General features: G+C 42.0%; 3 protein-coding genes across 14 annotated transcripts; 1 reads left to right on the top strand and 2 right to left on the bottom strand.

Annotated features, from left to right (window-relative positions):
- Nucleotides 1–1,532: 1,532 nt before the first annotated feature.
- cenpl (centromere protein L) lies at nt 1,533–4,167 on the bottom strand. The gene is made up of 5 exons (XM_037268917.1): nt 4,081–4,167; nt 3,209–3,356; nt 2,877–3,128; nt 2,233–2,781; nt 1,533–2,153 (listed from the first exon to the last, which is right to left on the bottom strand). The coding sequence occupies exons 1-5, from the start codon at nt 4,101–4,103 to the stop codon at nt 2,079–2,081; spliced, it is 1,047 nt and encodes a 348-aa protein (XP_037124812.1). The 5' UTR covers nt 4,104–4,167; the 3' UTR covers nt 1,533–2,078.
- A 950-nt stretch (nt 4,168–5,117) lies between these two features.
- On the top strand, nt 5,118–27,190 carry LOC119133089 (peripheral plasma membrane protein CASK-like). 12 transcript variants are annotated; one of them, XM_037268804.1, is made up of 28 exons: nt 5,119–5,899; nt 10,925–11,037; nt 12,665–12,770; nt 13,197–13,274; nt 13,605–13,677; nt 16,218–16,320; nt 16,423–16,598; nt 16,869–16,991; nt 17,065–17,148; nt 17,239–17,338; nt 18,418–18,435; nt 19,043–19,164; nt 19,271–19,348; nt 19,814–19,894; nt 21,660–21,848; nt 21,949–22,027; nt 22,102–22,187; nt 22,287–22,355; nt 22,441–22,509; nt 22,613–22,648; nt 23,133–23,171; nt 23,461–23,657; nt 23,759–23,874; nt 24,538–24,618; nt 24,700–24,780; nt 24,894–25,096; nt 25,270–25,353; nt 26,023–27,190. In XM_037268804.1, exons 1-28 carry the CDS (start codon nt 5,841–5,843, stop codon nt 26,197–26,199), a joined length of 2,820 nt encoding a protein of 939 aa, XP_037124699.1. In that variant the 5' UTR covers nt 5,119–5,840; the 3' UTR covers nt 26,200–27,190. The 12 variants fall into 12 exon arrangements, with proteins under 12 accessions (XP_037124709.1, XP_037124699.1, XP_037124667.1 ...); XM_037268772.1 differs by having other exon boundaries at nt 22,287–22,373; XM_037268788.1 differs by having other exon boundaries at nt 19,040–19,164.
- On the bottom strand, nt 13,914–15,764 carry LOC119133269 (probable G-protein coupled receptor 34). The gene is made up of 3 exons (XM_037268907.1): nt 15,645–15,764; nt 15,505–15,577; nt 13,914–15,232 (listed from the first exon to the last, which is right to left on the bottom strand). The coding sequence occupies exons 2-3, from the start codon at nt 15,505–15,507 to the stop codon at nt 14,030–14,032; spliced, it is 1,206 nt and encodes a 401-aa protein (XP_037124802.1). The 5' UTR covers nt 15,508–15,577; nt 15,645–15,764; the 3' UTR covers nt 13,914–14,029.

The raw sequence follows: 27,190 nt of genomic DNA, 5'->3' as shown, positions 1-27,190 counted from the left end.
TACAATAAAGGCTCATAGTCGTATATGACACCACCAATCACAATAACAAAAAAGAAAGGGCTGGAGTTGGCAGGCTATGGCAACCAAATAATAGCAGCATTATCAATCCATCCATCGTCTACCGCTTATCCGGGTTTGGGTCACAGGGGCAGAAGCTTCAGCAGGGAAACTCAGACTTCCCTCTCCCAGCCACGTTGTAGAACTCTTCCAGAGCGATTCCAAGACATGCCCAGGCCAGCCGGGAGACTCTCCTGTCTGAGCTGGGCCGTCCCCTGGGCCTCCTGCTGGTGGGACATGCCCAGAACATGTCATCTGGGAGGCATTCTAATCACATGCCCGACCTGCCTCATCAACATGGATCGATCGGTAAATCGAGAGCTTTGCCTTTTGGCTCAGCTCCTGCTTGATCACGACAGACCGGTACAGAGTCCACATCACAGCAGACGCCGCACCGATCTGCCTTTCAATCTCCCACTCTATCCTGGCCTCACTAGTGAACAGGACCCTAAGATACTTGAACCCCTCTGCTAGGGGCAGGGTCTCATCCCTGACCCGGAGAGGGCTCGCTACTCTTTACCTACTGTGGGACTTTGTCTCAGATTGCGGCTTGACGAAGCCAATCATCTGCAAAAAGCAGAGATGTAATACTGAGACCACCAAACCGGACCCCCTCAATGCCTCGGCTGGGCCCAGAAATTCTGTCCGAGGTTATGAACAGAAACTTAACAAATCAACATCGTAGCATCAACTATCGATATGATCAAAAATGATAAGTAGGCGGAAAGCAAGTGACTCTTGTGCAAAGGCTGTTGATATTAGTGTTATTGAGTAATAATCATTCACCATTGCTGAAGACATTAAATGGAAGTTAGCGAATGTTACCTCAATCACCTAAAGCTCACTGTAAGACACAATTGTTATTGTTCTTTAATTTCTTTGTGCTCGTTCCTGATTTTTGATTATCATGTTCCAACGTGCGCATTCGATATACACTCTCTTCACACGCGTGCTGGCCAGAAGTGAAACCCACACTGCTACAATGCAATCACATTTACTTTGTGCAAATATTACAAGTACTACTTATTTTATATGGATTTTTTTTTTTTCATCTTTATCACATTGCAGCTTAATGGACAGATGAGCATCTGCAGTTGTCACCGAGAGTAATACAGTATGGTGATTTTTTTTCATGCATTTACTGTAGAATTTAAACTTGCCATTCACACATTACAAACTGAAGTAGGACATCTAGCTGTATTTTTACCTGCTCAATTCTATGCATGTAACATGTTTAATGTTTTTGTACTGTCCTCAAGCATATGTGAATTTGTCAACTGCCTCATTGTTTTCTGTGTGAAATTGTGAGCTGCCTCATTGTTTGACATCTAAACAGTAACTGTTTGCTGGGTTCCTTATTTTAAATGTATTTTTTTAAGATGAACAAATGAAATGATTGATTTTCATGTCTGTATTAAAGAAAATGAATGACTGTTTGTGTCTTGCGCAAAAGCCAGGTAAGGGTAACAACTAAAACCAGATGTTGCAATACGATTTATTGTATTCAGTGTTGATGAACAATCTTTTAAAAGAAAACATTTAGCCTTTAATACAGATATACTGGGCATAAAAAAAAAACAGCTACTCATGAATATACAACTATGTGCAAAGTTACAAAAACGACCACATAATTAGCAGGATAAAAAAACATTTGTGCATGGGCATTGTTCATACTCTTGTGAACAAGCAAGTTCTTGGTGTATAAAGGATGAACAAACATGGCGTCATTATGAGTCAGGAGGGTGGACTCTCACCGCTGAGGATTCAAACTCAACATCGATGTACCCACACCTTTATCCATTCCTCATCAAAATGGATAGGCTTTCTTGGCCTCCTTTCAAACGTCTGCGGTGAAAATGTTCAAATGTTCCACGTTGGGAGGACAGCAAATGAAAAGATTGCTAATATACAATCATGTCATTTACAGGTAAAATGTATAATATGCAATCCCAAGACTGAGAAGACCCCGTCAAGTGAATTCAGTGGACTTGAATAACATGGTCAACGATCTGGTGCAGTCTTTAAAAGGGCATTTTGAGCAGGGCACACTCGGTCAGCAGCGTCAGAGTGGTGATCATGGATTTGCTGTTGGAAAACTGAAACAAAAGCACATACATATATTAACTCTGTTTTTATCACACACCTGAGAGAAAGTCCTGTTTCAGATTTAGGTACCTTGATCCTGCCGTTACTTTCGGCTGTGCCCAGCGCTGTTGACACATGGCTCAGGTTCCCAGCTGACAGATCCATCAAGTAAAATCGATAAAAGTGGCCCATGAGGCCCTTTATAAAGTTTATGGAATCTTCTCTGTCAATAACATTGTCGGCCTGATCCACTTTTACACTGCGCCATAGCGCCCAAGCGTCATCGGGGTGTACAGCATAGGTGACCTGAAGTGGCGGCTTAAACGGAAGAGTCCAAATCATTTTGAGTTGCTTAATATTGGAGTCCATGTGGCAGTTGGTCCATAATGCCACCAACCATTCCAAGGTGGTTTGGTTGATCTCTAACAAGCCAAAGCAGCAGTCAAAGTTCTTCTGGAACCAGGATTTGACCAAGGCGGTGAGTGTCTCCGTCCCACTGCTGCCAAATAGTGGTAGAGACATGAACTCTTTTGGAAGAGATTTAATGGAGTCAGAGTTGCCATTGACGCAAGCAAGCCAGCCTCTCCATACTGTCTTCTGATGGTCATCCTGCCCAGCAAATAGGGAGTTATCATAGATCTAGAGTGGGAGACAATAGAAGCGTAAGCAAAAGGATCTTGCAGATAGACTGACCGACATCTGGCTGAGCATTATCTCTACAATCCTGTGCAAACCTGTATTAAGATGGTCTCAGCATCATCATCCGTTACAGCCAGACCATGAACCACAGAGAAGGTGATCCTGAGGCTTTGTGTACTTCCCTCCTCCACTGCCAGACCTTTCTGCCTCTCCGCAGCCATAAATGCAGACAGTTGCCTGGCGTAACTCTTCAGCTGGGTATAGCGGAATCGGTAGAGAGGTGTGACATAAGACAGCTGCCATTTTGTGCCCATCAGGGAGGCCAACTGTTTGGGGTCCACCTTATCCTGATAAAAGAAAAGCGTAGTGGTCATTACCCATTAATGATGACCTGTCATCAAGCAAGAAGCAATTTGGGATTACTCACAAGGATATTGTCAGGATTTGGCGTTCTCTTGGTGTTGAGCCGCAGTGACGTCAGTGCTCTCGTACTGGAGGTATGTCCTGTCATGCTCTGGTAGGAAAGTCGGTAGCTCCTAGTTTTACGCCTTTTTTCGTTGGGGGTTCTTGCCACACTAGAAAACACAATGTATTTGAAGAATATGAATGCAAATCATCATGCAGTGAAACTAGTAATGCTTAGCATCTTGCAATTTAAAATGGTTCACCAGAAATTATGTCAGTTCGTAACGTTAAATTTGATGTTACAGTATTTTTTGTTTTGTTTTAATTACAAATTCTTCGGAAGGCTTTGTCGGGTTGAAAACTCAATTACTGCTATGGAAAATGGGTAAGGTAAAGTTGTAGAGATATCTAAAATCACTGACGTGGTGATGACTCGTGAAGGTTAGAAACAGTCCGTAATAACCATAAATACATTTAGAATATTATTATTATTATTTGGTATTATTCTTGCAGAAGACCGCAGGTTGTAAGTTGTGGCGGAGCGAGCTGAGGAGGTAACTAGGAATGGACATCTCGAAAAACAAAAGGTCCCAAAAGAAGAACACAAAGTTCTCTTCGAATTACAGTTGTAATTACAATCCAAATTCGCAAGCTAAATGAAGGGGCAAACAATCGTAAATTGTGTGTTTTGCAGTAAAAAACGGGAACTGATTGGAAGGATAATATTATGACAGGAAAGGAAAAACGATTCGTTCTAAACAGTGCACCATTGCTCACCAAAAAGGACCAAATAATCCATAATTTGATATGATTTGTACACGAGTAAAACGGCGCTAAATATGTTTTTTCTCCAGACGAATGCAATCACAATGTTTGTAAACAAAAGCGTATTACCTTTTTTGTACCGAGGGTAACATATTTGCTACTCGGATCGAAAAAGAAGTGCGCTGTAAACAAATTTGAACACCGCGCCCCGCTTCTTCTTCTTTTATGCAGTTGAATTTAACAACATATAGCGCTCATTACCGCTACCTTTCGACATGGAGTATGCCATGCAGCCACAGCCGTCAGACGCCGCTCACGTTCTCTTTAATGCTCCCCATTTTCTGTATTTCATCATCCTGTGCCGTGACAGGGCCGAACGCGCTGCAAACGCATTATATCTAATCAGTATGTCGTATTTGTATTTATTTGCATTTTAATTACAAATGATAAAAAAGAAGATTGAAAATACTCCCCACAATTTAAATACATTATTTTGTCTTTCGGTTAGGAAAAAAGGCAACAATCTATGATCGAAATGTTTTCATGGTAAGAAGTGTATGTTGAAAGTGTTGGAAACGGAAAAGGTACCAAGTGGGAATGGCCAATAAACTACCAAAGTCACGCCCCCGCCATCGTTACCTCGGAAACAGCCCAGTTCTTGACATTAGAGTCCCAGTAATAATATAGTCCCATATAATATAAACTGTCCATACATTCATTTCTATAGTTGAAATCAGATCTCAGGCAACATGCATATTGTACAGTACTGCATTGATGACCACATCAACAGCCAATCAGAGTGCCAATTGATGAATCTATATACCAACGGTGGACGCGAGGAGAGGGGCTGATGCAAAGCCACGGCGAGAGACACGACAACCCTTTTCTGGGGAACCTCCCTTTAAACCCATGGGATTTAGGGAATCACTGTCAAAATAACATAACAATCCGCCATATGCATTTATCCCTGACAGACATGCCAAACATTGTATGTTGATACACTGAAGCGAGCAATGTGGTAAAAGGTGACGTAAGACATGGAGCTGCAGGAATGCTGGCACATGCGCAGAAAAATGACGCTGGATGGCTGGAACCGTTGCCTGGAAATCAGACGCCCGTCGAACGCCATTTTGGCTCTAACGTCACTAAAGCATTGAGTGTGGGTCGTTTCGGGGGGCGCCATTTTGGCTCATCGGGTTCTTGGGCGACACATTTGACGAAGTCGGAGCGACTGCCAGCATCCGACTAACGGTGGACGCAACATTTGAGGTGTTGGATGCAATTTCACAAGAAGCATATGCGGCGGCGTTGTGATCGACTCCATAGTGGAGATTCTCTGCTTCGATTTGGCAAGCGGGATTTCCCATATGATACGTTTGGATAGGGCAAACCGTCTGAGATACTGGGCGTGCACAGTGCAATCAAGCCAGGAGTCAACCGGCTATTCCATCGTCAGCTAGCCCATAAAACCCAGCATTTCGGACAGCGATTAGCTTTTGCTGAAGCTCAACACCGTCATCTCACCTGGACATCTTGATGGATTTGCAGATGGTGTCAAACACTTTGCACTATAATTTGATGGAATAATGCGGATCGGAGTCATGTAATTGTTTCCCTGCAAAGGAGGAAAATCTCCAACCCTTGCGGTCTGGTCTGTGGTTCCTGTTGAGCTAGCCCGCTAGCTGGCTAGCAGAACCCCCAGAAGGTGGGGCGGGCGAACTTGCACTCTGTAGTGACCGATGCTTTCATCTTCATCGTATTTGGGACGCACATTTCCCGCTGTCACCGACCTGCCATAATCACGCCCCTCGTTAATTAAGTGTGCAGATCAGATCCTAAACTATTGGGAAGGGGGCTATTTGTAGAGCTCCCCCGTTTGACTTTGGACCATGGCGGACGACGACGTGCTATTCGAAGATGTCTACGAGTTGTGTGAGGTGATTGGCAAGTGAGTATCAACAGAACATGTTCATCATCTTTTTCTCCCCAGTTGTAGTCCTTCTTCCACAAAGTTGCAGTTGATGTCTGGTGTTGGCACAAAGTCTTGCTTGATTCTGGACGTTTTTCTCATTACGATCGTGGCATCACTGCATTCCTATGCTAATATGAACTGACTCAAAATGTGGGCGTGCAGGAGGAATCACGTGACTGCAAAATTGGAGCTCAATGACACAAGACTATAATGCTTAATTTGCAATTCTTTTGCTTGCTCATTCAGCAAAGGTCAGTTTTCAAAAGAGACATCCCAAAACAACTCCAAAGGGTTCCTTCTAAACTCAAGCGACGAATAATATGTCAAAACATCACAAACCAATAGTGAATTATTACTCTTGGTCCTGTATGTTGGAAGATGGCTGAGACCTTGTTTGAGACGTGCCACTCAGTGTAGTAGATCTTAAGATCATGACATTGTATGTAGGATCAATGCATTAGCCCCTGCAGCTTACCTGAGGTCTTCCTGTGGTCACAAATTCAAGCAAGGGGCTGAAACATGACCTTGATGTCCCACCAGCTAGCTTATTAAGTTGATTTAGGAAAGAAAATAGTGGGCAGTGATAGCTTGTGATAACTTGACTGTAGAAGCTGGGTGTTGCGTAATCAACTGTTAGAAATGTTGTTGTTTTTTTGTGGAAGTTAATGGATCAGGGAGTTGAATCTTTGTGTCTTGGGATGTGTTACCGGAAGAGGGAAGAGATCATTTTTCCTGAACCAGATGCATGAGGGGAAGGCAGTCTGGAACAAGATAAATCAGCAGATTGGTGGTGGTGGTGGTGGTGATGAGGGGGGGGAGGGTAGTTTTTCTATCCCACACTTCAATGGGGACAATAAAAATCTATTGTTTTGGTTCATAAAATTTGTTTCAGTTTCTATTGTCCCGAGTGCTCACATTTGCATTACAATTTTCATACATGCCCTGCATGCAAAACGGCATCACTTCATTGGACAGACTTTACTTGCACAAGTGTGTGTGTGTGTGTGTGTGTGTGTGTGTGTGTGTGTGTGTGTGTGTGTGTGTGTGTGTGTGTGTGTGTGTGTGTGTGTGTGTGTGTGTGTGTGTGTGTGTGTGTGTGTGTGTGTGTGTGTGTGTGTGTGTGTGTGTGTGTGTGTGTGTGTGTGTGTGTGTGTGTGTGTGTGTGTGTGTGTGTGTGTGTGTGTGTGTGTGTGTGTGTGTGTGTGTGTGTGTGTGTGTGTGTGTGTATGTGTGTATGTGTGTATGTGTGTATGTGTGTGTGTGTGTGTGTGTGTGTGTGTGTGTGTGTGTGTGTGTGTGTGTGTGTGTGTGTGTGTGTGTGTGTGTGTGTGTGTGTGTGTGTGTGTGTGTGTGTGTGTGTGTGTGTGTGTGTATGTGTGTATGTGTGTATGTGTGTATGTGTGTATGTGTGTATGTGTGTATGTGTGTATGTGTGTGTGTGTGTGTGTGTGTGTGTGTGTGTGTGTGTGTGTGTGTGTGTGTGTGTGTGTGTGTGTGTGTGTGTGTGTGTGTGTGTGTGTGTGTGTGTGTGTGTGTGTGTGTGTGTGTGTGTGTGTGTGTGTGTGTGTGTGTGTGTGTGTGTGTATGTGTGTATGTTGTTTGAATGTGAGAGGAAACCATAGCACCCGGAGGAAACCCACACAGGCATGGAGAGAACCTACTGACTCCACACAGGAAGGCTTTAAATGTAGTTTATTTACATAGATTCAACAGAAATTTGAATATAACAACCCAAATACTTGCACAGGTGAGGTTGAAACGCCATTATGGATTTATTAATAACCCTACCTAGGGAAATTAAAATAATAAAAGAAGTGAGAAAGAAATCATTAACTGTTTGAAATAAAGCATAAACCACCCAAAAATCTATGAAACCATGAAAAAGAATACATCATTATGAATGGCCAACATTGAATTCTGCATTTTTGTACTGAACTTCTCAATTGTGCATTAAGTGGCATTTCAGTGAGACGCTTGGCCTTGTGCTTCACTGAGCGTCTTTGTCAGTCTTCATGGCAGGGAGCCAGCTGCTGTGCTCAAGTTCTTTTTTTTTTTTTTGCATATAGTATGTTCCTTTTGTAAAGACATTCAAAGTCTCACCAGGACTCACGACTAAATTGTAGCACTGATGGTTTTTGGTTACACCAGTGTTAAAGCACACTTGACAGCATTGAAAATTCTGTCAGGAACATTACAGTATGTCCACGCATGGGAGTGTTTTATATACAATATATTTATTATTAATGCTTCCATAAAGATCACACTCAATTATTTACTTCGCAATAACATATCAAAATTGCACATGCACACACTTTTTTTAAATACGGGCAAAATCCCAAACATTTTAGTTGTAATGGCCGTTTTTATGTAAAGACATTAAAAACCCAAATACAATCAAATGATTAAAAATATTACTTTAGCTAAACCTTGTGTTCCAACAATTGTTACTTACTAGTATGACTATATGACGCAGTGCAGTGTCATAGTGTTTGTTATTCATCCCACTTTCGCTACCACTTATCTTCACGAGTCGCCGCGACTGTCGATCGTGCAATGAAGTTGTCATTAGTTGTAGTCTGCGCATTCTAAATAAAAATGTATTGTACTGTACTAATCTGACGCTGAAACGTCACATTGTGCCACGGTTAGGTGCGAGTCCAGTTGCACCAAAGCAGGGGGAAATCTGAGCCAGGTTTGATTAATAAAATGCAACAGTTGCTCTTATGCTTGTTCCAAATCACCCATTTTGTGACATTTCACGTAGGTCTTGGGATGTTGCAAGTGTGTTGAAAAGTTGCTCAAATGAGTCAGTTTTTACTATATTCCAATGTCGATTAAGCCCACTTGATTGTAGTATCCAGCAATGAAGGTAAAGCTTCAATATATATATATATATATATATATTTTTTTTTTTTTTTGATAGATGAGAAGACTTTGGCTTGTTGTCCATATACAACAGGGGTGTCAAACTAATTTTTTTCGCGGGCCGCATTGTAGTCATAGCTTCTTTCGGAGGGCCATTATGACTGTCACCCCAAATAAATGCATGAGCACCTCATATTATATACAGTAAAAGCTACAAAACAAACTGACAAGTAACTCGTTTTCAAATCAGACGAGTAAAAACTGGTCAAATATTTAAAAATAAAATATTAAAAGTGAAGACAATTTGCAATTCGAATAATGACACATGAATTTGATGCACAATTTAATAAAACGATGTGGCGGGCCGCATCTGGCCCCCGGGCCTTGAGTTTGACACCTGTGACATACAACACATATATTTTAATTTTCAGTTTTTTTCAAAGTTGCGCACCATAGGGCCCTGCTAGTGTACTCCCCGAAGTACCTCCATTTGAGAACCACTAGTGTAAGTAATGAGAGGTTGTTCTGTGCTTGTAATGTTTGAGGTATCTGACACAATGCTGTATTGTTGTAGACCCATTCTCTAGAGTGCAACATAATCCACACCAATGACTTGTGCGTTGCTGTTTAGTGTCCTACTGTGGACCAAAATCATTAAGATTGGTTGTTAGAAGGAAGTTGGCCTCCTTCATCTAGTATTTCTGCTCAGGTGGGACACAGAACCACAATTTGATCATCCCTCCCTTGCTTGTATGAAGGTGCATTGATTCTTTATGCTTGCAACATAGAGACACAGTATGCAACTGAGCAAAAAGGTCGAGAATCTCCTGCTAACCCTAACCCTAAGTTATAATATTTAAAAACCCAGATTTGTTTCTGTTTGAAGAGATCTATTGCAATCATCCACAGTTGACTTTGCCACATGCAGTTGTATTTAGGATTTAGTTGACCCCACTGTTTGGACCACACAAACACAGGGATTTACCAGTTAGTAAGTTAACCACAGAGAGAAAATGAAACCCAATAATTTTCTTTGCTCTACATGGTGAGTCTGCAGCTGTGCGTGTTGTGTCTGTTTAGGCTAGAAAAGGAAATCGAGGGGCTGAATGGAAAGTGCCCTGGTGTCCGGCACATCCTTCGAACAAAACTGCCCGTCACCCAGTCTTTTGATTGAAACTATGAAGGAGACCTTTGTAATGATTTGTTAAATTCTGGCAAGTCTTTTGATGGCTGCTGTTATCCGGATGTGAGTAGCGTGTGGGTGTTTTTGTATGATGCCACAGCTGCGGTGATGTCACTATGACATATGCCCTTTGCAATTCCTCAGACTCGCTTTCTCTTTTAGTGGGCATGACTTAATAGATTTCATTTGATAGATTTAAGTAATATTTTTATTCCATGCATTGAAATAGTACCACTTCCCCCTCCTGCATAGAGGGCTTTGCAAAATGCTTTTCAATGCAGTCCCCATAATTTACCCACATGGTTACAAATAGGACGTACGTAAGCATTAAAGCAGGCATTGCCACCCAACCCTATTTGTTTATTAATTGCAGAAACGCTTTTTATTGTCACACACTTATTAGCATTTCCCATTAAACAGCTGCACTTGCTTTTCTTCTACAGTAGCCGAAAGTTTGAGATTACCATTGCAAAGTTATGCACAGCTGCTGGAGAACGCTTAGGTCACACACATACTTAATGCTTTGTTGATCAGAGGCAACACTTTTGACGAGTTTGTCCACACTTTAGCCTTCCTTCCTTCCTTCCTTCCTTCCTTCCTTCCTTCCTTCCTTCCTTCCTTCCTTCCTTCCTTCCTTCCTTCCTTCCTTCCTTTTTCCTTTTGCCCTTCGTTCCTTTTGCACATCATATTCCCACACAACGAACGGGATGTCAGGAAGCACAGCAACATCTGCCACCTCTTTGCTGCCATTTGTGTGGTCACCCTTGTCCTGCCATGTCCTCACAATAATGTTTTTAATTAAGTTTAACAGTGGTTTAGCTTACAACTGCTCTGCAATTACCCTTGGCAACAGTGATAAAACTTCCATATGCCAAACCTCCTCCATGGCCGTTATGAACACGTGTGCTGACTACATGCGTAGGTGTCTCATTTGTGTCTCGTGTTTATTGTAGGGGACCTTTCAGCGTGGTGCGCCGCTGCATCAACAGGGACACTGGCCAGCAGTTTGCTGTAAAGATCGTCGATGTGGCGAGCTTCACCTCCAGCCCTGGCCTCAGCACTGAAGGTGAGAAAGGGTGCAGTCCTTGTCGCCAAGCTTATATTTCAACTTTGAGCCTTCTGCACATGGAACAACAGATGGCAAAGGTACAACCAATCTGGACACAAGGGCACTGAATAACTTGCCAGAAATTACACTTTGATGCCCAAATCTGGTGTGTGTCTCAGGTAGGACGTAATTTGTGTGTTTGCATTTATGCCAAGCTCACATGCATGTTGGCGCTCGCAATGTGCCATCTGCAGTAGCCCAGTCAGGGATTAGCTCCGCAGCCAGTAACAACAGCAAGAGAAAGATATGAGTCCCGGGAGGAGAAATGCTTGCAGTATCTTGGGACTTGGCACTTTGCAAGTATAAAATATAAACAGAAATCCTATAAAGTGGCATGTTATTGTCATGATCCAAAAGCCCACCACAAACCGAAACTGGTTTTCACGAGTGAGCGCCGGTCAGCCAATGCTTTTGGTACAACTCAAAATTTTAACTGAATCACAATGTTGCAGATCTAACAGTCAATGAGAAATGCACACAAGGTTTCACAAAAATGACAACTGTTTAGGAGTTTTTACACATAAGCAAGATGATTAAATGATTTCAGGAAAAGATTGAATTGTGAATTTTCTGACAGTGCAATTTCAATTCAATTCACTCTTTTCCGCAAATCAAGCTTCAGTGCAATCAAATTTTAAAGTAACATTTACAAACATGCCATACCATCAAAACCCTTCAAGCTGTCACTCTAATAATGCGCAGACACAAAAGAGGCATTGTGAGGAAGGCAGTAAGTTTTTCAAGGTTTTTAAATGGTTCAATCAAGGCTCATTGCCTGCCATTATGTATAAAAGAGCAATTTATGGGTAATAGGGTATGAAAAAGTACGTTATTTAACCAAAGAGGTTTGAATTGTTCTTTGTACATGAATGTAAGATTATTTATAATTTTTAGAGGCATAACTGCTTTTAACAGTGACTGAAGGCTTATCGATATGACCGAATGTTCATTTTATGGTATTAAATGAATCCCTTCATAGTACTGGTGAGTGTAAAAGTATAAAAATCATAATGGAATTATTTCTGAGTGGATGTTTTTAAAAATGAAAGATAATTAAATGCTAATTATTTCCCGCTAAAACGGTCAGAATCATTTCTTTTTCTCTCTGCCTTTTTCATTCTAGTTTCCGTGTTGATGTAAACATGTCTGTTTTTTTTGTTTTATGTAATGAAATCAATTCATTATATAATATTAATGATAATATTTTTTCCCCCCAACTATTATCTTGGCCTCTTATTCCCCCACAAAAATGACACTGGTACAACTTTACCTTGCTGAACATATTCTTTACTGCCCTCTGGTGGTGTACAAAATAGCAGCCATTTTTCCTGCATGGTGAAATCAAAATGAACACTGGTATTGTTGAACAGTATGTTTTCTGTACCTGTTGTATAATCTTGCCACAATGATACATTTTATGCAGAACATATTCAGTCGTGAATTCCACTCAGTGTGTTTACGTTTTCATTCATTCACTTTATTAATGAATTCACTTTCACGCTTTGCTAATGTTCACAATGTCTTGAGTTTCTTGATTAATGAGTGATTGTAACCACGACTCAAAGCACATCCTGTCTCGTGTCAGATCTGAAGCGAGAGGCCAGCATCTGCCACATGCTGAAACATGCTCACATCGTGGAGCTACTGGAGACTTACAGCTCGGACGGCATGCTCTACATGGTGTTCGAATTGTGAGTGCATGCATCACTCTTGCATTTCATGTAAATGAATCTATATTTAGCTGCTCAAGTGTCTGGTAGATGAATTTAAGCCTTTGGCAAGCAAATGCTGCCCATGCTCACCCGCATCCTTCCTGTGTGAAGAGCCAATATTGGTACACGGTGTTTGTTCTTACTGTACATTGGACTTTATCCTCACCACTAGAATTTATGATATATTAGTGTAGTTAGTTCTATAATACCAACTTATAACAACAACACTAATAATAATGATGATGACAATAATAATATTAATGACAATAATATGGGAAATGATCATTATAAAAGGTAATGAAACTCTGCTGCAGTCTAATTTACAATGTGATACACAATTTATTTACTTCTAGGAATTATTCTGCTTAAAGCCAAAATCTAACTGCACTATTGTCTCATTCCTAGTATGGATGGAGCTGACCTCTGTTTTGAAATTGTGAAGAGAGCTGATGCTGGGTTTGTGTACAGTGAGGCTGTGGCCAGGTAAGACACCCATCATCTGAGTATTGTATTAAAGTGTGGCGGATTACTAGTTAAATTACTTATCTATTATTGTGCAAAACTGCATGCAGCCCAACACAATTTGCAGAAAAGTTGTATTGCCTTCTGTTAAAATTTAAAGCGCAACACATTTTGGGAAATTGGCAGCTCACAATAAAAATAATGGTTTAATTTTACACTTGATCAATAGGCAGGCACTTGAGACATTCAAATATTGTACTGTTTTACACTGTATCCAAGTATTTGAAAAGTAAATTTTCAATAATATTGTTAGCCTGAGTAATTTGCAGGTGTCTATTTATTTCCTTGCAGTCACTATATGAAGCAAATTTTGGAGGCACTTCGCTACTGTCATGACAACAATGTCATACACCGTGACGTCAAGGTGAGTTGACAGCCCCTCTTAATGCAACATTTACATCCACAAATCAATTAGATTACTGACATTAATGTTGTGGTTTGGATGTAGTGGGTACAGGTGCTGCAGAGATACTTTTAAAATCAGTTTGGGGGGTATTCTTTAATCCGTTCATTTTTATCCATTTCCTATGATGTATTTTAAACAATTACGTCACAGTCGTTGCGGGACTGCCAAGCAAGGTAATGGGCGTGGCCAAGCGGTTTTGCAAATCCATCATCTTTATTTACATGCAGCAAGTCTGTGAAGAGTAATAACACACCATTGTGATACGTTCATCTGAAGTCATGGTTCTGTCAATACCAGTGGTGTGGAAGACTCAGTCCACAGTTCTTGGTAAAGCTAAAGGTACTGAAGACCTTCGGAACTCTGTTGTAGAGCTGTAGGATGGGGTTTCATTTTGAAAGAAAAGTCGATTGCCAAGTCTGTTTTCAAGTGCATGGATGACAGTTTTGCGCACCGAGCCAGACAAAACAAAATACATAACAGGATCCAAACAGCTGTTAAAGGCAGACAATAACAGCATGACCTCATTGATGTGATCCACCACACGCAAGTATTCACAAGTCACTGTCTCATTTAGCTGCGCGAGAATGTAGATGGGCCGAAAGATGTGGTAGGGACCAAAGCAAAGGGTGAACAGGAAAAGGACAAAGAAGGATTTCTTTGCTGTACATCCATATTTTCGTGCATTGGGAAGTTCTGGCTTGTCCCTTGACACTTTCATTAACTGGTAGGTGATCTTGGCATAGCACACCACGAGCATGATGAAGACAAACCAAAACATTGCCACCAGTACAATATTAAAGTAAGCTTTTCCGCTGGCAAGCCTTCGATGCTTGAATTGGAAGCATTTGTTGTGTTCCTCTTTGTCCTCCGCAGTGGCAATCATGGGAACCAATGCTGCCAGAGACAGGCCCCATAGTGCCCCACATGCCACCCAACTACACGGCAAACCACATCCGCAGAGTCGTGCCCCCAAGCCTCTTCGCACTCTGCCCTTCCCTTTGAGCCTCAAGTAGCGATCGAGGCTGATAAACCCCAGTAGCATGATGCTTATGTACATGTTCATGTAGAATAGATTCCCCACCAGCTTGCAGGCCACATGTCCCAGTAGCCAGCGGTTCCCAATAATGTGGTAGATGATTCTGAAGGGAAGACATGCCAGAAGGACCAGGTCTGCCACCGCGCAGTTGATAAGAAACACACGCAAAGAGTTATGGCTGGAGTGAACAAAAATGAAGACCCACAAGGCAAAGAGGTTACCCACTAAGCCAAGGAGGAACAACAAGGAATAGACAACAGCTAGTGGCAGACGGAGAGCCGAGTCATCTAATGAACAACTAGTTGGTTTCGGAGTGGCCACAGAGGAGAAAGTAGGGGTCGTTGGAGGAGATGTGGCTGGGAGTGAGAACAGAGAATTGTGAGCAAAAACAGTATTGACCAATATAATAGTTGATGAGGATATGGAGCTGTTCATTTTGCTTGTTGGTTGGTTGGTGTCCTCGGGGTGGACCAGTTTCTGAGGAAATCAAACAAATCAACAAAATATTTTCAACATGTACTTCCTCAAAAGCAAGGGTTAACACTCAACTCGTACTATTTTTATTTATCGATTTTTAAAAAAACATTTTTTTTTTTTTTTTTAAATTAAAATTTTATTGCCTATATTTATCTACTGTTATTAATCAGACATATACAAACAAATTGTTAAAACAAAGTCATAATATAAAGACCGTAAATACAATAAAATGTGAAAATGAGTGAAAAGCCAAAGCCTTTCCACACACTTACCATAAGTGATTCACTTGTACTTTTGAGAAAGTCCAAAGAAAGATAAGCGTGCTGGGGTCCCAACTCAGATCACCTTAAAAAAAAAAGAAGGACTTCATGGAAAGAGGAAAAAAATCTTTTCTATGTTTTGCTTTATGGACCTTTCACTTGATTCGCTCACTGTCCCAGTGAATCCTGCACTCGTCGCTGCTTCTCTCGTCTCTGTGGCTGCCTGCCACTCAGTCTGAGTCTTTTCTTCAAGTTCCTACTTGTGACTGTTGCTGCAATGACTGCAAAGTCAAAAAAAGGCCTGTCTGTGACCCCTCCCCTTTTTTTTAATAATGTTCTGTAGAAATTCACCTTTTCACCCTCATCGTGAGAAAAGTACAAAAGCAAATACAGGAAATGCTGAGCTTTGGTTCCTAAATATTTAACAGCCTGGCTGTGTTGCGGTTAGTTTAAATACACATTTAATAGTTTGTACTTGCAAATGAAACACTGCCATCCTACTTTTTTTGTGTGAAATACATTTGATACATGAATTGGTATTATTGGTGAACACATGACAGTCAGTGTTGACAAACAGTGTCAAGTTCGTACATGCACACTGCACAGAGGAGTTGGAAAACTTGGAATTTCAATATGATGGTGCCCATTTCACATTTTGTACCTGACATTTAATCCACCCTTGTTTTTTGTTGTTGTTTTTTTTACTTGTATGTGTCTGTATGTAGCCCCACTGTGTGTTACTGGCCTCCAAGGAGAATTCTGCTCCAGTCAAACTGGGAGGCTTTGGAGTGGCAATACAACTGGGAGAGTCGGGCCTGGTAGCTGGAGGTAAATCTGCACTTTAGAGCATCTTAAAGCATCACAAAGAGTTGTGACTATCTTCAAGAATGGCGTCTCTTCAAACTCACAACATCCGACTGCTCTTTTCAGGTCGTGTCGGTACTCCCCACTTCATGGCTCCGGAAGTTGTCAAGAGAGAGCCGTACGGGAAGCCAGTGGATGTGTGGGGATGCGGCGTGATCCTTTTCATTCTCCTGTCAGGCTGCCTGCCTTTCTATGGCACAAAGGATCGGCTTTTTGAGGCTATCATCAAGGGAAAATACAAGGTAGGATCATTTTTCCCGTGGCCCCTTAGGTATTACTGTACGAAGCTTTTTGTCTTTAAAAGCACTGGACGTTCTCTCACTGTGAGAGCATGGCACACTGAGGTGTTATCTGTTTTTCTTGCATGACTAATGTGTGGCAGATGCAGTCACAGCAGGAAGTCTGTTATTCTCTGTCCCACTGCCTGCAAACAGCCATTGTGGTTCTCGCCGCTGCTTCTAGCTTCATATGTCGTTCGGGGACCAGACTTTTAAAATCTTTGTGTTGTCCAGATGAACCCACGTCAATGGGCCCACATCTCAGAGAGTGCCAAAGACCTAGTGAGACGCATGTTAATGCTAGACCCCGCAGAAAGGATCACCGTTTACGAAGCTCTCAACCACCCTTGGCTGAAGGCAAATTTGAATCATTTGCATGGAGTTATAGTTGCCGTGTGTGCACGTGTTAACTTTAGCTCTGTTGGCACAGGAGAGGGACAGGTACGCCTACAAGATCCACCTTCCTGAAACGGTGGAACAGCTGAGGAAATTCAACGCCAGGAGGAAGCTGAAGGTCAGCAATTTGTGGATCAAAGAAAGTGAACAGAGGGGATGTGTCCCATCAACCTCACCGTGGCTCATCTATTTTCTTGCGGTTCCTTAGGGTGCAGTGCTGGCTGCTGTGTCAAGCCACAAGTTTAATTCCTACTACGGTGACCCTCCGGAGGAGCTTCATGACTTTTCAGATGACCCAACCTCCTCAGGTAGATATCACAACAACTCTTTGCTTTCTGTATTTAATTCCTGTAGGGACAGCGTCTCTAAACAATATTTAAACATTTCAGAGGGGTTCGTATTGCAATAAATTAGGGTCTGCACTCAACTAATAATCATTTTAATAATTGGTAAATATGTTGATTAATGATGAATCTGATAAATTCGGTTTAACTTCCCGTTATTAAAAAAACGATATGGTTTCAAATTTAGATTAAGTTGCTGGTTTGGTCCATAACATGTCAGAAAAGAGGTAAAAATGTCCTTCATTGTTTTGTAAAGTAATATTAGATTGCAGATGTTTTATGAGTATATGCAAAAGGCTGCAAATGTGAATATTTTGACAGTTTTGAATTAAACAAAATTAAAAAAATGATTCATCAATTGTCAAAAGATTAATTGATTAATTTGTTAGGCAATTGGTTGTCAATAATTATTTATAAAAAAAAAAAAATTCATATTGACCAAAAGATCTGCAGAAATTCGTACTTATGAGGTGGTTTCTGTTGTCTTTGAAGTGACCACAGGCTGTCTGGTTAGAACTTCCTGTTTCTGTGAAATCTGATACCGCATTAGCTGCACATCCCTATCTCAGCCAAGTCTCACTTCCTTTCATACAGCTGCAGACTGCAGATGCATTTTTTTTTTTTCCTTCTCACTTACTTGAAAACCACACACCAGCAAATTTGAATAAGTACAGTTTGCAATGCAATGTCTTCAATCTTAAAAGCTCATTGAAATATCAAATGAATAAACTTAGTGTTACATATGTAGCCACCTGTGACTCGACACAGGTTTGCCGAGTCATCGAGCCGCGCTTTTTTTCTCGGTCCATTTGTTGCAGTCGTCTGTCCTAGACATGCTGCTGTTCTTGGAGCATGCTTGGAGCATCTTAGCAGCTTATTTTGGCTTCTGCTGATGTTAGTTTTCCCCTCTGCTGCAGCTGCTCTTTCTGTCGTCGTATGCCCCATGTACTCCTTACCTACACTTTCCTGTTGTTGTGAAATGGAAACACATGTGAAACTTTCCTCTAATGCCAGTCTCTCTTCTTGTGCTTTGCTGCTCTTAGGACTGCTCGCTGCAGAAAGTACGTACCTCTGCCCCCCACATTTAGAACCTTTTCGACTCCCTGTCCCTTTTTAATTGCATTTGTGTTTCCCTTTTTATGCCCTTGAATGAATTGTGAGCTTTTGCTCCAAACGCGTTCACTCCCTTGAGATAACCAAAAGCATAGATGTTGAGGGTGAACATTATACTGTACGGAGTTGGTTGCTGAGCTTTACAGTGTCGTTAACAAAATGCCAGAATATTCCGTCTATTTTTCCCTATGTGTCAATGTGCTGGTCCGAGCAACCATCTGTTTGATTTTGAGAGCTGACTTTTTTTCTAATGTCCTATTGATGCCACTGCTACTGTTTCTCTGGTTTTGCTGCATGTGTGGGCAATGCAGCAGGTACCTTGGGTTCATTAGTTTACCTCTTTTTGTTGTTGTGACTTTGCCTGTACTGTGATTGTGCATCCGTCCTTCTTGCTTGATTGTTGTCATGTTTTTGTTTCTGTGGGTACATGTACCATGACTGTTGTGTGTATTTTGTGCGGTGTTAAATGTTTGGAGAGATTGGTCAGTGTATGTAAATATTAGTGTTTCTGCTTGATATTTTGGCTGGCTAATTTGTTTGTGTTTGCTTACTCAGGGGCAGTATCACAGGTTTTGGACAGTCTAGAGGAGATTCATGCTTTGACAGACTGTAGCGAGAAAGATATGGATTTTCTCCACAGTGTCTTCCAGGATGAACATCTCCACACCCTGTTAGATGTGAGTTGACCTTCATAAGCTTACATTTTCCTGTCATACCAGAATTAATATCGGGCGTTCATGACCCATGCTTGTCATTTCATTGTGGTGCTTTCTACTTTTGCAGTTATATGACAAAATCAACACCAGGTCGTCTCCACAAATTCGAAATCCTCCCAGTGATGGAGTGCAGAGAGCCAAAGAGGTCAGCTTTATGCAAGATTCGGACACAGTACTTTAATGCAGTGGTCCCTAACCTTTTCTCTGCTGCTGAATGGGGAAGTGTGTGTGTATGTATGTGTGTGTGTGCGTGCGTGCGTGCGTGTGTGTGATGAATGCAGTCTTACATCAATCAATGTGAACTGATTGTTTTTTTTTCTCCAATTTTGAATGCCTTTTTAGCCTTAGCTGTGCAGTTAGCCACCTAGTATGATGATCTCAAGCCATCTAATTAGTTGACGAATCAGTTTTGAAGGTGTCATTGACTCATTGGAGAGCCCCTCGCCAAACAAATAAGTCTGATTTTCTCTTTCATTTGTGTAGCCTTCCGCGACCCACTCGGTACCGGTCGGCAGTCCAGTGATTGGGGACCACTGCTGTCATGAACAAGTTGAAGTGTTGTTGTGGGTCTTTGTGTCAGCGCTAATAATATTTGCTTTTTTCTCTCTAGGTACTCGAGACAGTCTCATGTTATCCAGACAACACAGAGGCCAAGGAGCTCAGAAGGATCCTAACACAGCCGCACTTCATGGTGTGGGCACGCACACACAAGCACACACAAACACTCGCTTGTAGTCAGTCATGAATGTCAATCAATTTTTTTTGGGGTAAGACTTTTTCTCCAGGTTAGAATGATTAATTATGAAACAAAAACTGGATGCAAATTTATTTTGGATTTCGTGTGCGTGCCAGGGTGCGTGAGCGCATTTACAAGCTGTTGTGTCAGAAGAGTGCTGTATGCAATCCGCATGACTACCCTGGCCACACAAAGCTGCTTAACACCTGATCTGGGTTAGTGAGGTTAGACCTGCCAGGGAAAAGCTTGGCGACAGAAGTGATGGTTAGAAGTCATTCAGAGGGGCTTCTGCCTAATGTTGAGCGTATTCTTCTAATGGGTATCTTGGAGGCAACGTTGTGGACTCACCCAGAGATTGATCACAGTCTCACAAGAAATGTGGAGGGTATTTTCTATTGAAGGTAAACTACCTTTTCTGTATTTTTCTTTGCTGCGGTGTCAAACGTAATGCAGAGCAAGTTTGTTGATTAATGTGTATGTGTATGTACTGTATATTGGGTGTATTGAGTGTGTTTGCAGTCGTGTGTATTTGCAGTGTTTAAGTTTAATCCCCCCCACCTATATTCAGAGTTGACAAATTTGACTAGTCACATTTTTTCCTTCTGCACATATCTTCAGCTATTCACTGAAAACTTATTATAATACACTAAGATGCCACAAGATGGCAACAACATGCTGGTTAAAATGAAAGTAGTATTTTATTTCAAGGAAGTATGACTCAGAGACTAAGATCTATGTATTTTGGGGAAGAAGCAAGTTTAACCTGGGTTGTTAGTGGAAATTATGGACATGCTTGTTTTTATATTTGCTTTTCCCTCCAAATTGAACAATGCTACTCATATAGGTATACAGGTTTTTTTTTTACATTTCCTTTTGAGTAATTGGTTTTGCCTTTGAGCCCATGTCAGGGCATTATATACCCTTAAAAGCTTCATCCAGCATCTTCACAGGGTCTTTTGCTTTTGTTCTCAGGTTGATATGTATATTTTGGACAACTCCCTAAATTCTCTGTCACAAATTGTGACTTATTTCTTTTGACTTTTCCTTGATGTTAAGTTACTTAACATATTTTTCTCTCTGACAATGCAATGTTAATGGATCAACAAACATGATGTTTTCTTGGTTTCCTTAAAATGGTTTTGGAAACAAAAGGTTTTTGACCTAACCCTACATGAGCAATTTTATGGATGCACGCATGCATGCACGCACACACACGGTATTATTGGATGTGCATGTTCAATTGGTGTTAAGTACTGTACACTATTGTGACACACTTGTGGTCGGCTTCAATCCAATTAGCCCGCACTGTCTGGCAATCTCATGCACGCTGTTTGTTTTACACATACGCACATCCCAGTAAATAGCTCTCTTTTCTTTCGTTTGTATCCACATTGAACAATCCCAGAGTTTCTTGTAATATGGTCAGTTGCTGTAGGGAAGTCAATGTTTTGCAATTAACAACCGTGTTCCTCTGAATTATTATTCTCCGCTCCATTTTAGGGCTAGCTACTTTAATTCTCCCTCCTTGAATGTGTCAGCGAGCATGTTGGCCTCTTGGTGAGCATTGGCAGCTTGTAGATGTTAGTTAGAACACAAAGGGTCAGTGACTTGATCGATGGCCTCAGAGGATTAGTGTAAGCCACACTCTGTAAAGCCTTCCACGAAAACACATACTGGGTGTGTATTTTAGCTTTCAATGAATGCTTTTCGTGTTTTTAAGGCTCTACTACAGACCCACGATGTGGTAGCCCATGAGGTCTACAGTGACGAGGCGCTTCGAGTGACCCCCCCGCCCACATCCCCTTACCTGAACGGAGACTCACCAGACAGCACCAACGGAGACATGGACCTGGAGAACGTTACCAGAGTCCGCCTGGTGCAGTTTCAGAAGAACACAGATGAGGCCATGGTGCATACAAACACACACACGAAATGAAATCATCTTATAGTTTCATCGACCCCACTCACTCAGTAAAACTTCTCTCAGACCAGCCATTTGTTTTTCACAGGGCATTACGCTGAAAATGAATGAGCTCAACCATTGCATCGTGGCTCGAATCATGCATGGTGGGATGATTCATCGGCAAGGTGAGTTCCCTTTTGATTTCATGCCTTCATGTTATTTCATGTAAATTGCCTCAATTTTTGCTCCTCAACTTCAGGGACCCTGCATGTAGGCGATGAAATCAGAGAGATTAATGGCATCAGCGTTGCCAATCAAACTGTGGAACAGCTCCAAAAAATGCTTGTGAGTTGGCAACTGAGTTACATTGTGCTAGTTCAGTAGGAGCCATCACATGTGACATTTAGGGTTCCATACAAGTTTTAAACTGTTTGTTATCTACAGAGGGAAATGAGGGGAAGCATCACATTCAAGATAGTACCCAGTTACCGGTCCCAGTCCAAATCTTGTGAGGTACAGAACCAAAACCTGGTATGCTTCCAAGTCTTCGTACGTGGTTAGTGATGAACAAAAGTATAGGAAAATGTTTGTGTTGCAGAAGGAGTCACCAGATTTGTCTCAACATTCGGCTGCTAATGGTCATGCAAGTGTCACTAGCTCCATTCTGGTGAGTTGTGCACGCACTGCAATTTCCTACGTACATGTAGAAAAAGAAAAACGTAAGTAGTAGTACTATTAATATTTACAAGGATATGTTGATTATCCAATAGGATCTGCCAGCAACAATTCAGCCCAAAGCTCGTCAGGTGAGTTGAACAGCAAATCTCCACTTAATTGTCTTTCCCCCTTTGCTCCAACAGCAATTGCGAACCGCACCAAATTAGTGTAATCAAAGTCTGCATGTACATACAGCAACCATTACATTACTAAATTTGTTTAACTTCTTGGACTCAGGAGATTTAAGGTTAGCTTGACTCAGCTAAGCGCACTATTGCAGTGTTGACTCACGACTAACCTTGCTGACACTTATTGGCTGCAGGGCATCTGTGGTGCCCCGCTTAGAACTCGATTGGGATTCATATTAACGGTCCATTTAAACCTCAACGTTCCAAAGTTGCACGATTAACTACCTGAATGCTCAAAAGTGACACACACGTATCACCGATGGCATATAGACAGACAATTCGGCTTAGTTGGGAATCTCTTGCTGCGCACCTCTTGTGTGTGTGCCCCACAACATATTCTACTGCATGATTTGTGTGTAAGTGTGTGATGCTCTCAACTCCATAGATCTCCAGACCCGCTATCCAGGACAAATTGTCCATTAAGGTAAGATGTCTACTAGAGGAAGCACGTAGAAGTAGATCCCGACTCACACAATTCTCGTCACAAAGCAATGCCCACACTCTGATTAGACGTATGCCTGATACGTTACCATCACTAGCCAGTAACTCTCTCTTCAGTTCTCTTTGGTTCGGTTCGTGATCAGTGTGCTAACATTCTATTTGTAAAATGTTGCTTTAGCAGTCACTCTATTTTTATGTGGGCAGCTGAAACAATCTATGCCTTTCATGTATGATGCTAAAAAAATCACGTCTTGACTGTTCCACCCCTGCAGATCTATGTTCGCGCTCAGTTTGAGTATGACCCGACAAAAGATGACCTCATACCTTGTAAGGAAGCAGGCATTGGCTTCAGGGTGGGTGACATCATTCAGATTATCTCCAAGGATGACCACAATTGGTGGCAGGGAAAGCTGGAGAACACCAAGAACGGTACAGCAGGCCTCATCCCTTCCCCAGAGCTGCAGGAGTGGTGAGTGACAAAATGACCGCTTCAGGTCGTCATCACACTTTCCAGATTTGCTTTTATGCTGATGTGCAAGCATGGCCTCACATTTCATGTGGTGTTCACAGGCGCGTGGCATGTATAGCCATGGAGAAGACCAAGCAGGAACAGCAAGCCAGTTGCACGTGGTTTGGCAAAAAGAAGAAACAGTATAAAGACAAGTACTTGGCCAAGCACAATGCAGGTAAATGCACATGCGTTCCGGTCAAAGTGTAGTCTAGTATTTTGGCGTAGTCTAGTATTTTGGCGTTGATATAGTAAACACCAGTTTACACATGTTCTAGTAGTTGTATTTGATCATATTTAAAAAGTCCGGGTCTTTGTACAGTGCAGTCACTTGACTGAATTGTGTGCTAATTTATATTTGTATTCACGAGATCCTGCTTCAAAATGCAACCTGAAATGTGTCCTGCCTTGCCTTGCCTCTTACCTCAAAGACCTTCACCTAAGTCAGCGTTATTCTTGACTAACCTGTAGACATATCCGCTTTGGATGCAACATTGTTTTTCTCCTTTTATTTCAATGTGTGTTTTATTAACCCTTGCGCTCCCACCCTCTGCCCATGTTTCATGCTGTCTCATACCCAATGACTTGGCTGCATGTAAGTAACTCCAGAGAGCTGTTATCCAGTTTCTGTCTTTTCTTCCTCTTTGTTTTTATTCCTCGTCCTCCCAAATATGTTAGACCTTGGAATGCAAATACCTATTTTTAGTCAGCCAAATACTGTCGTAAAATGATCGTCGGCATAGCCTTTTTTATCTTGGGTTGGTATTCTCGGAGACAGATTAGAAGTAATTAGTTTTTGAACAATAGATTAAGAGCAAGTGTTTGTCCTCTATTTCGACAGTGTTTGATCAACTAGATCTGGTGACTTATGAGGAAGTGGTCAAGTTGCCTTCTTTCAAGAGGAAAACGCTCGTTTTGCTTGGTAAGTCTGGTTGGTGAGGTCTGCGTTCACTAATTATGATGATGAAGCTGTCATTTCAAAAACACCTTTGCTTCCATTCAGGTGCACATGGAGTTGGCAGGAGGCACATCAAGAACACGCTTATCACGAAACATCCAGATCGCTTTGCTTACCCCATCCCTCGTAAGAAATACATACACACGCACGCACGCACGCACCACTCTCTTGCATACTGTCTAAATGTCTATCCTGACTTTCATAGTTGAAGATGAACCTTTTTCTCATGCCTCCATCAGACACGACTCGGCCTGCAAAGAAGGATGAGGAAAACGGAAAGAACTATTACTTTGTATCACATGACCAGATGATGCAGGACATCAGTAACAATGACTACCTGGAGTATGGCAGTCATGAGGATGCCATGTACGGAACCCGGCTGGAAACTATTCGGCAGATTCACGTTCAGGGCATGATCTCCATTCTGGATGTGGAGCCACAGGTGAAGTACAGCACACAGCCCAAAATGACCATCAGAATTCAATCATGACCTCAAGTCTCTCAACTTAAGGCATTAGCACAAAACAATAAATGTTGGTAGTACATGCAAATGGTAAAAGGCAAAGCAAACTACACAGACTTGTTCAGTGTTTCTCTGTGTCTCCCTCATTTTAGGCACTAAAGATTCTCAGAACAGCTGAATTTGCTCCCTATGTCGTCTTCATCGCAGCTCCCACTATCACGCCAAGCCTGACAGAGGTACAGTGATTGGCCTTCACGTGGCTTCCCTTCACTTGGTGGTGTTTGTGCGTGTTTTTGTATGCATTCAAAACCAGCTCGGTAAAGGCAGTTTGTTCCAAAAAGTCGGACAAAGCATTTTCTTGATCGGATTATTAATCGTCATAACCCACCCCTCTCATTTGGAATCAAATGTTGATCGAGATGGTCTTGATCCAATTAGAATATTTCGAATGGGGTGTGTACATGAAGCATTTTTATTCCGATCAGGATTTTAATCCGAATAAATGTGTCCGTGTAAACGTAGCCAGTGTGCGGTAAATTCCTCCTTCTTTGAGTCGCGACTATTCTCGTACGCACCTTTCCCCTACAGGTGTGCACAGCTCTCTCTTTCATGAACACTATGCATTTCTCACATTCCCTCTTTGCTTTAAGTGCATTTGTCTTTTTTTTCTTCTTTGGCATGCCTTTTTTTTCATTTCCAATGGAGGTTCCCAAGTGGTGTCGCAAATTGCCTGTAAGTACTAAGTGCCTATGTTGTGCGCCTTTGACTCTGTGGGTTGTGTAGCATCAAATCCCGAGAGCCCTTTTGAGTTTCTGTCTAGCCAGCGGCACACCTGTCAAGCACTGCATAGTGATGGATCGCCACTTCCTGCTCATTACCTCATGACATGAATGTGTTTTTGTCAGGATGACTCCCTGCAGCGGCTCCAGAAAGAGTCGGAGATGCTGCAGCAGACGTACGCTCACTACTTTGACCAGACCATCATCAACAACGAGATAGACGACACCCTGCGCCTGCTGGAGGAGGCTGTGGAGCTGGCGTGTAACACCCCTCAATGGGTCCCGGTGTCCTGGGTGTACTGACATGGTGACAGCAGGAGCTCAGCTCACTGAGGCATCTCCAGCTCCTCCTGCACGGATGTGCGATGCCTGTGCAATCACTTGGAATGCCGTGCGATCAAAATCCTGTGTTTTGTAGATGAAGCTATAATAGGACAAGAAATAACTGTGCCACCTCATGATGACTCCACTCTGGCCCTCGAAGGTCTTAACGTGTACATATCTATCTGGAATGATATCAGTGCTAAAAGATGTTAGATGAATACAGTTCTGTCCTTACATAGTTGAAGGCTGTGTGGGATGTGGTCTATATTTTGTACATTTCTTTTCGACATATTGATGACACTGACAAGGCAATAGCACGTATGACATTAAGCAGGTGTGAATGGGCCCTCAAAGGTGCTCTACGTGGAACCCGTGTGTCTAAACCAGTTGAACTTTGAAGCACATCCGAAGCTGCCACAGTGTGCACAAGTAAATCGCTGGACTCTAAACCCAACAAAAAGCACAGGAAACTTGGCAGTTCCGTTCTCCCAGCCTCTTATTTATTCCACTATTTTGTCAAAGGAGCACGTTTTGTCAACTCGCCTCTCGTACCCCCGTAGCGTGTCCTCCTCAACCTACGATCGTCTTTGTTTACATCAGAATTTGCACAAAAAGGACAATGAAGATCATAATGTCGGTGTGGTCTGATCTTCCTTGTACGCCGCACCAGATGTGATCCTGCAGGTACGTCTAGCACTCAAGTGGACAACAAAAAGATGAGGCAAAGTTCAAATGACCTGCCTTAAAGAGGCGTGGGGAAGAGGTTTGTAACATCTATGCACACCCCCAGTTTCTCTCGGGCAGACCACCAGGGCCATTTTTCCCCCCTCTTCACTACTGTTGTTACTATTTGTGTTAAAGGAGTCATGCCTGTGCTAGAAGAGAGTCGAACTTTACATAGGTTGAACATACAGTATCAAACGGAAAGATGTGTTTTGGAACTGAGCAGTTGTTTATTAAAAAAAAAAAA

Source organism: Syngnathus acus, chromosome 2 (assembly GCF_901709675.1).
Source record: "Syngnathus acus chromosome 2, fSynAcu1.2, whole genome shotgun sequence".
NCBI lineage: Eukaryota > Metazoa > Chordata > Actinopteri > Syngnathiformes > Syngnathidae > Syngnathus > Syngnathus acus.
This window is presented reverse-complemented; position numbering and strand designations above follow the sequence as displayed.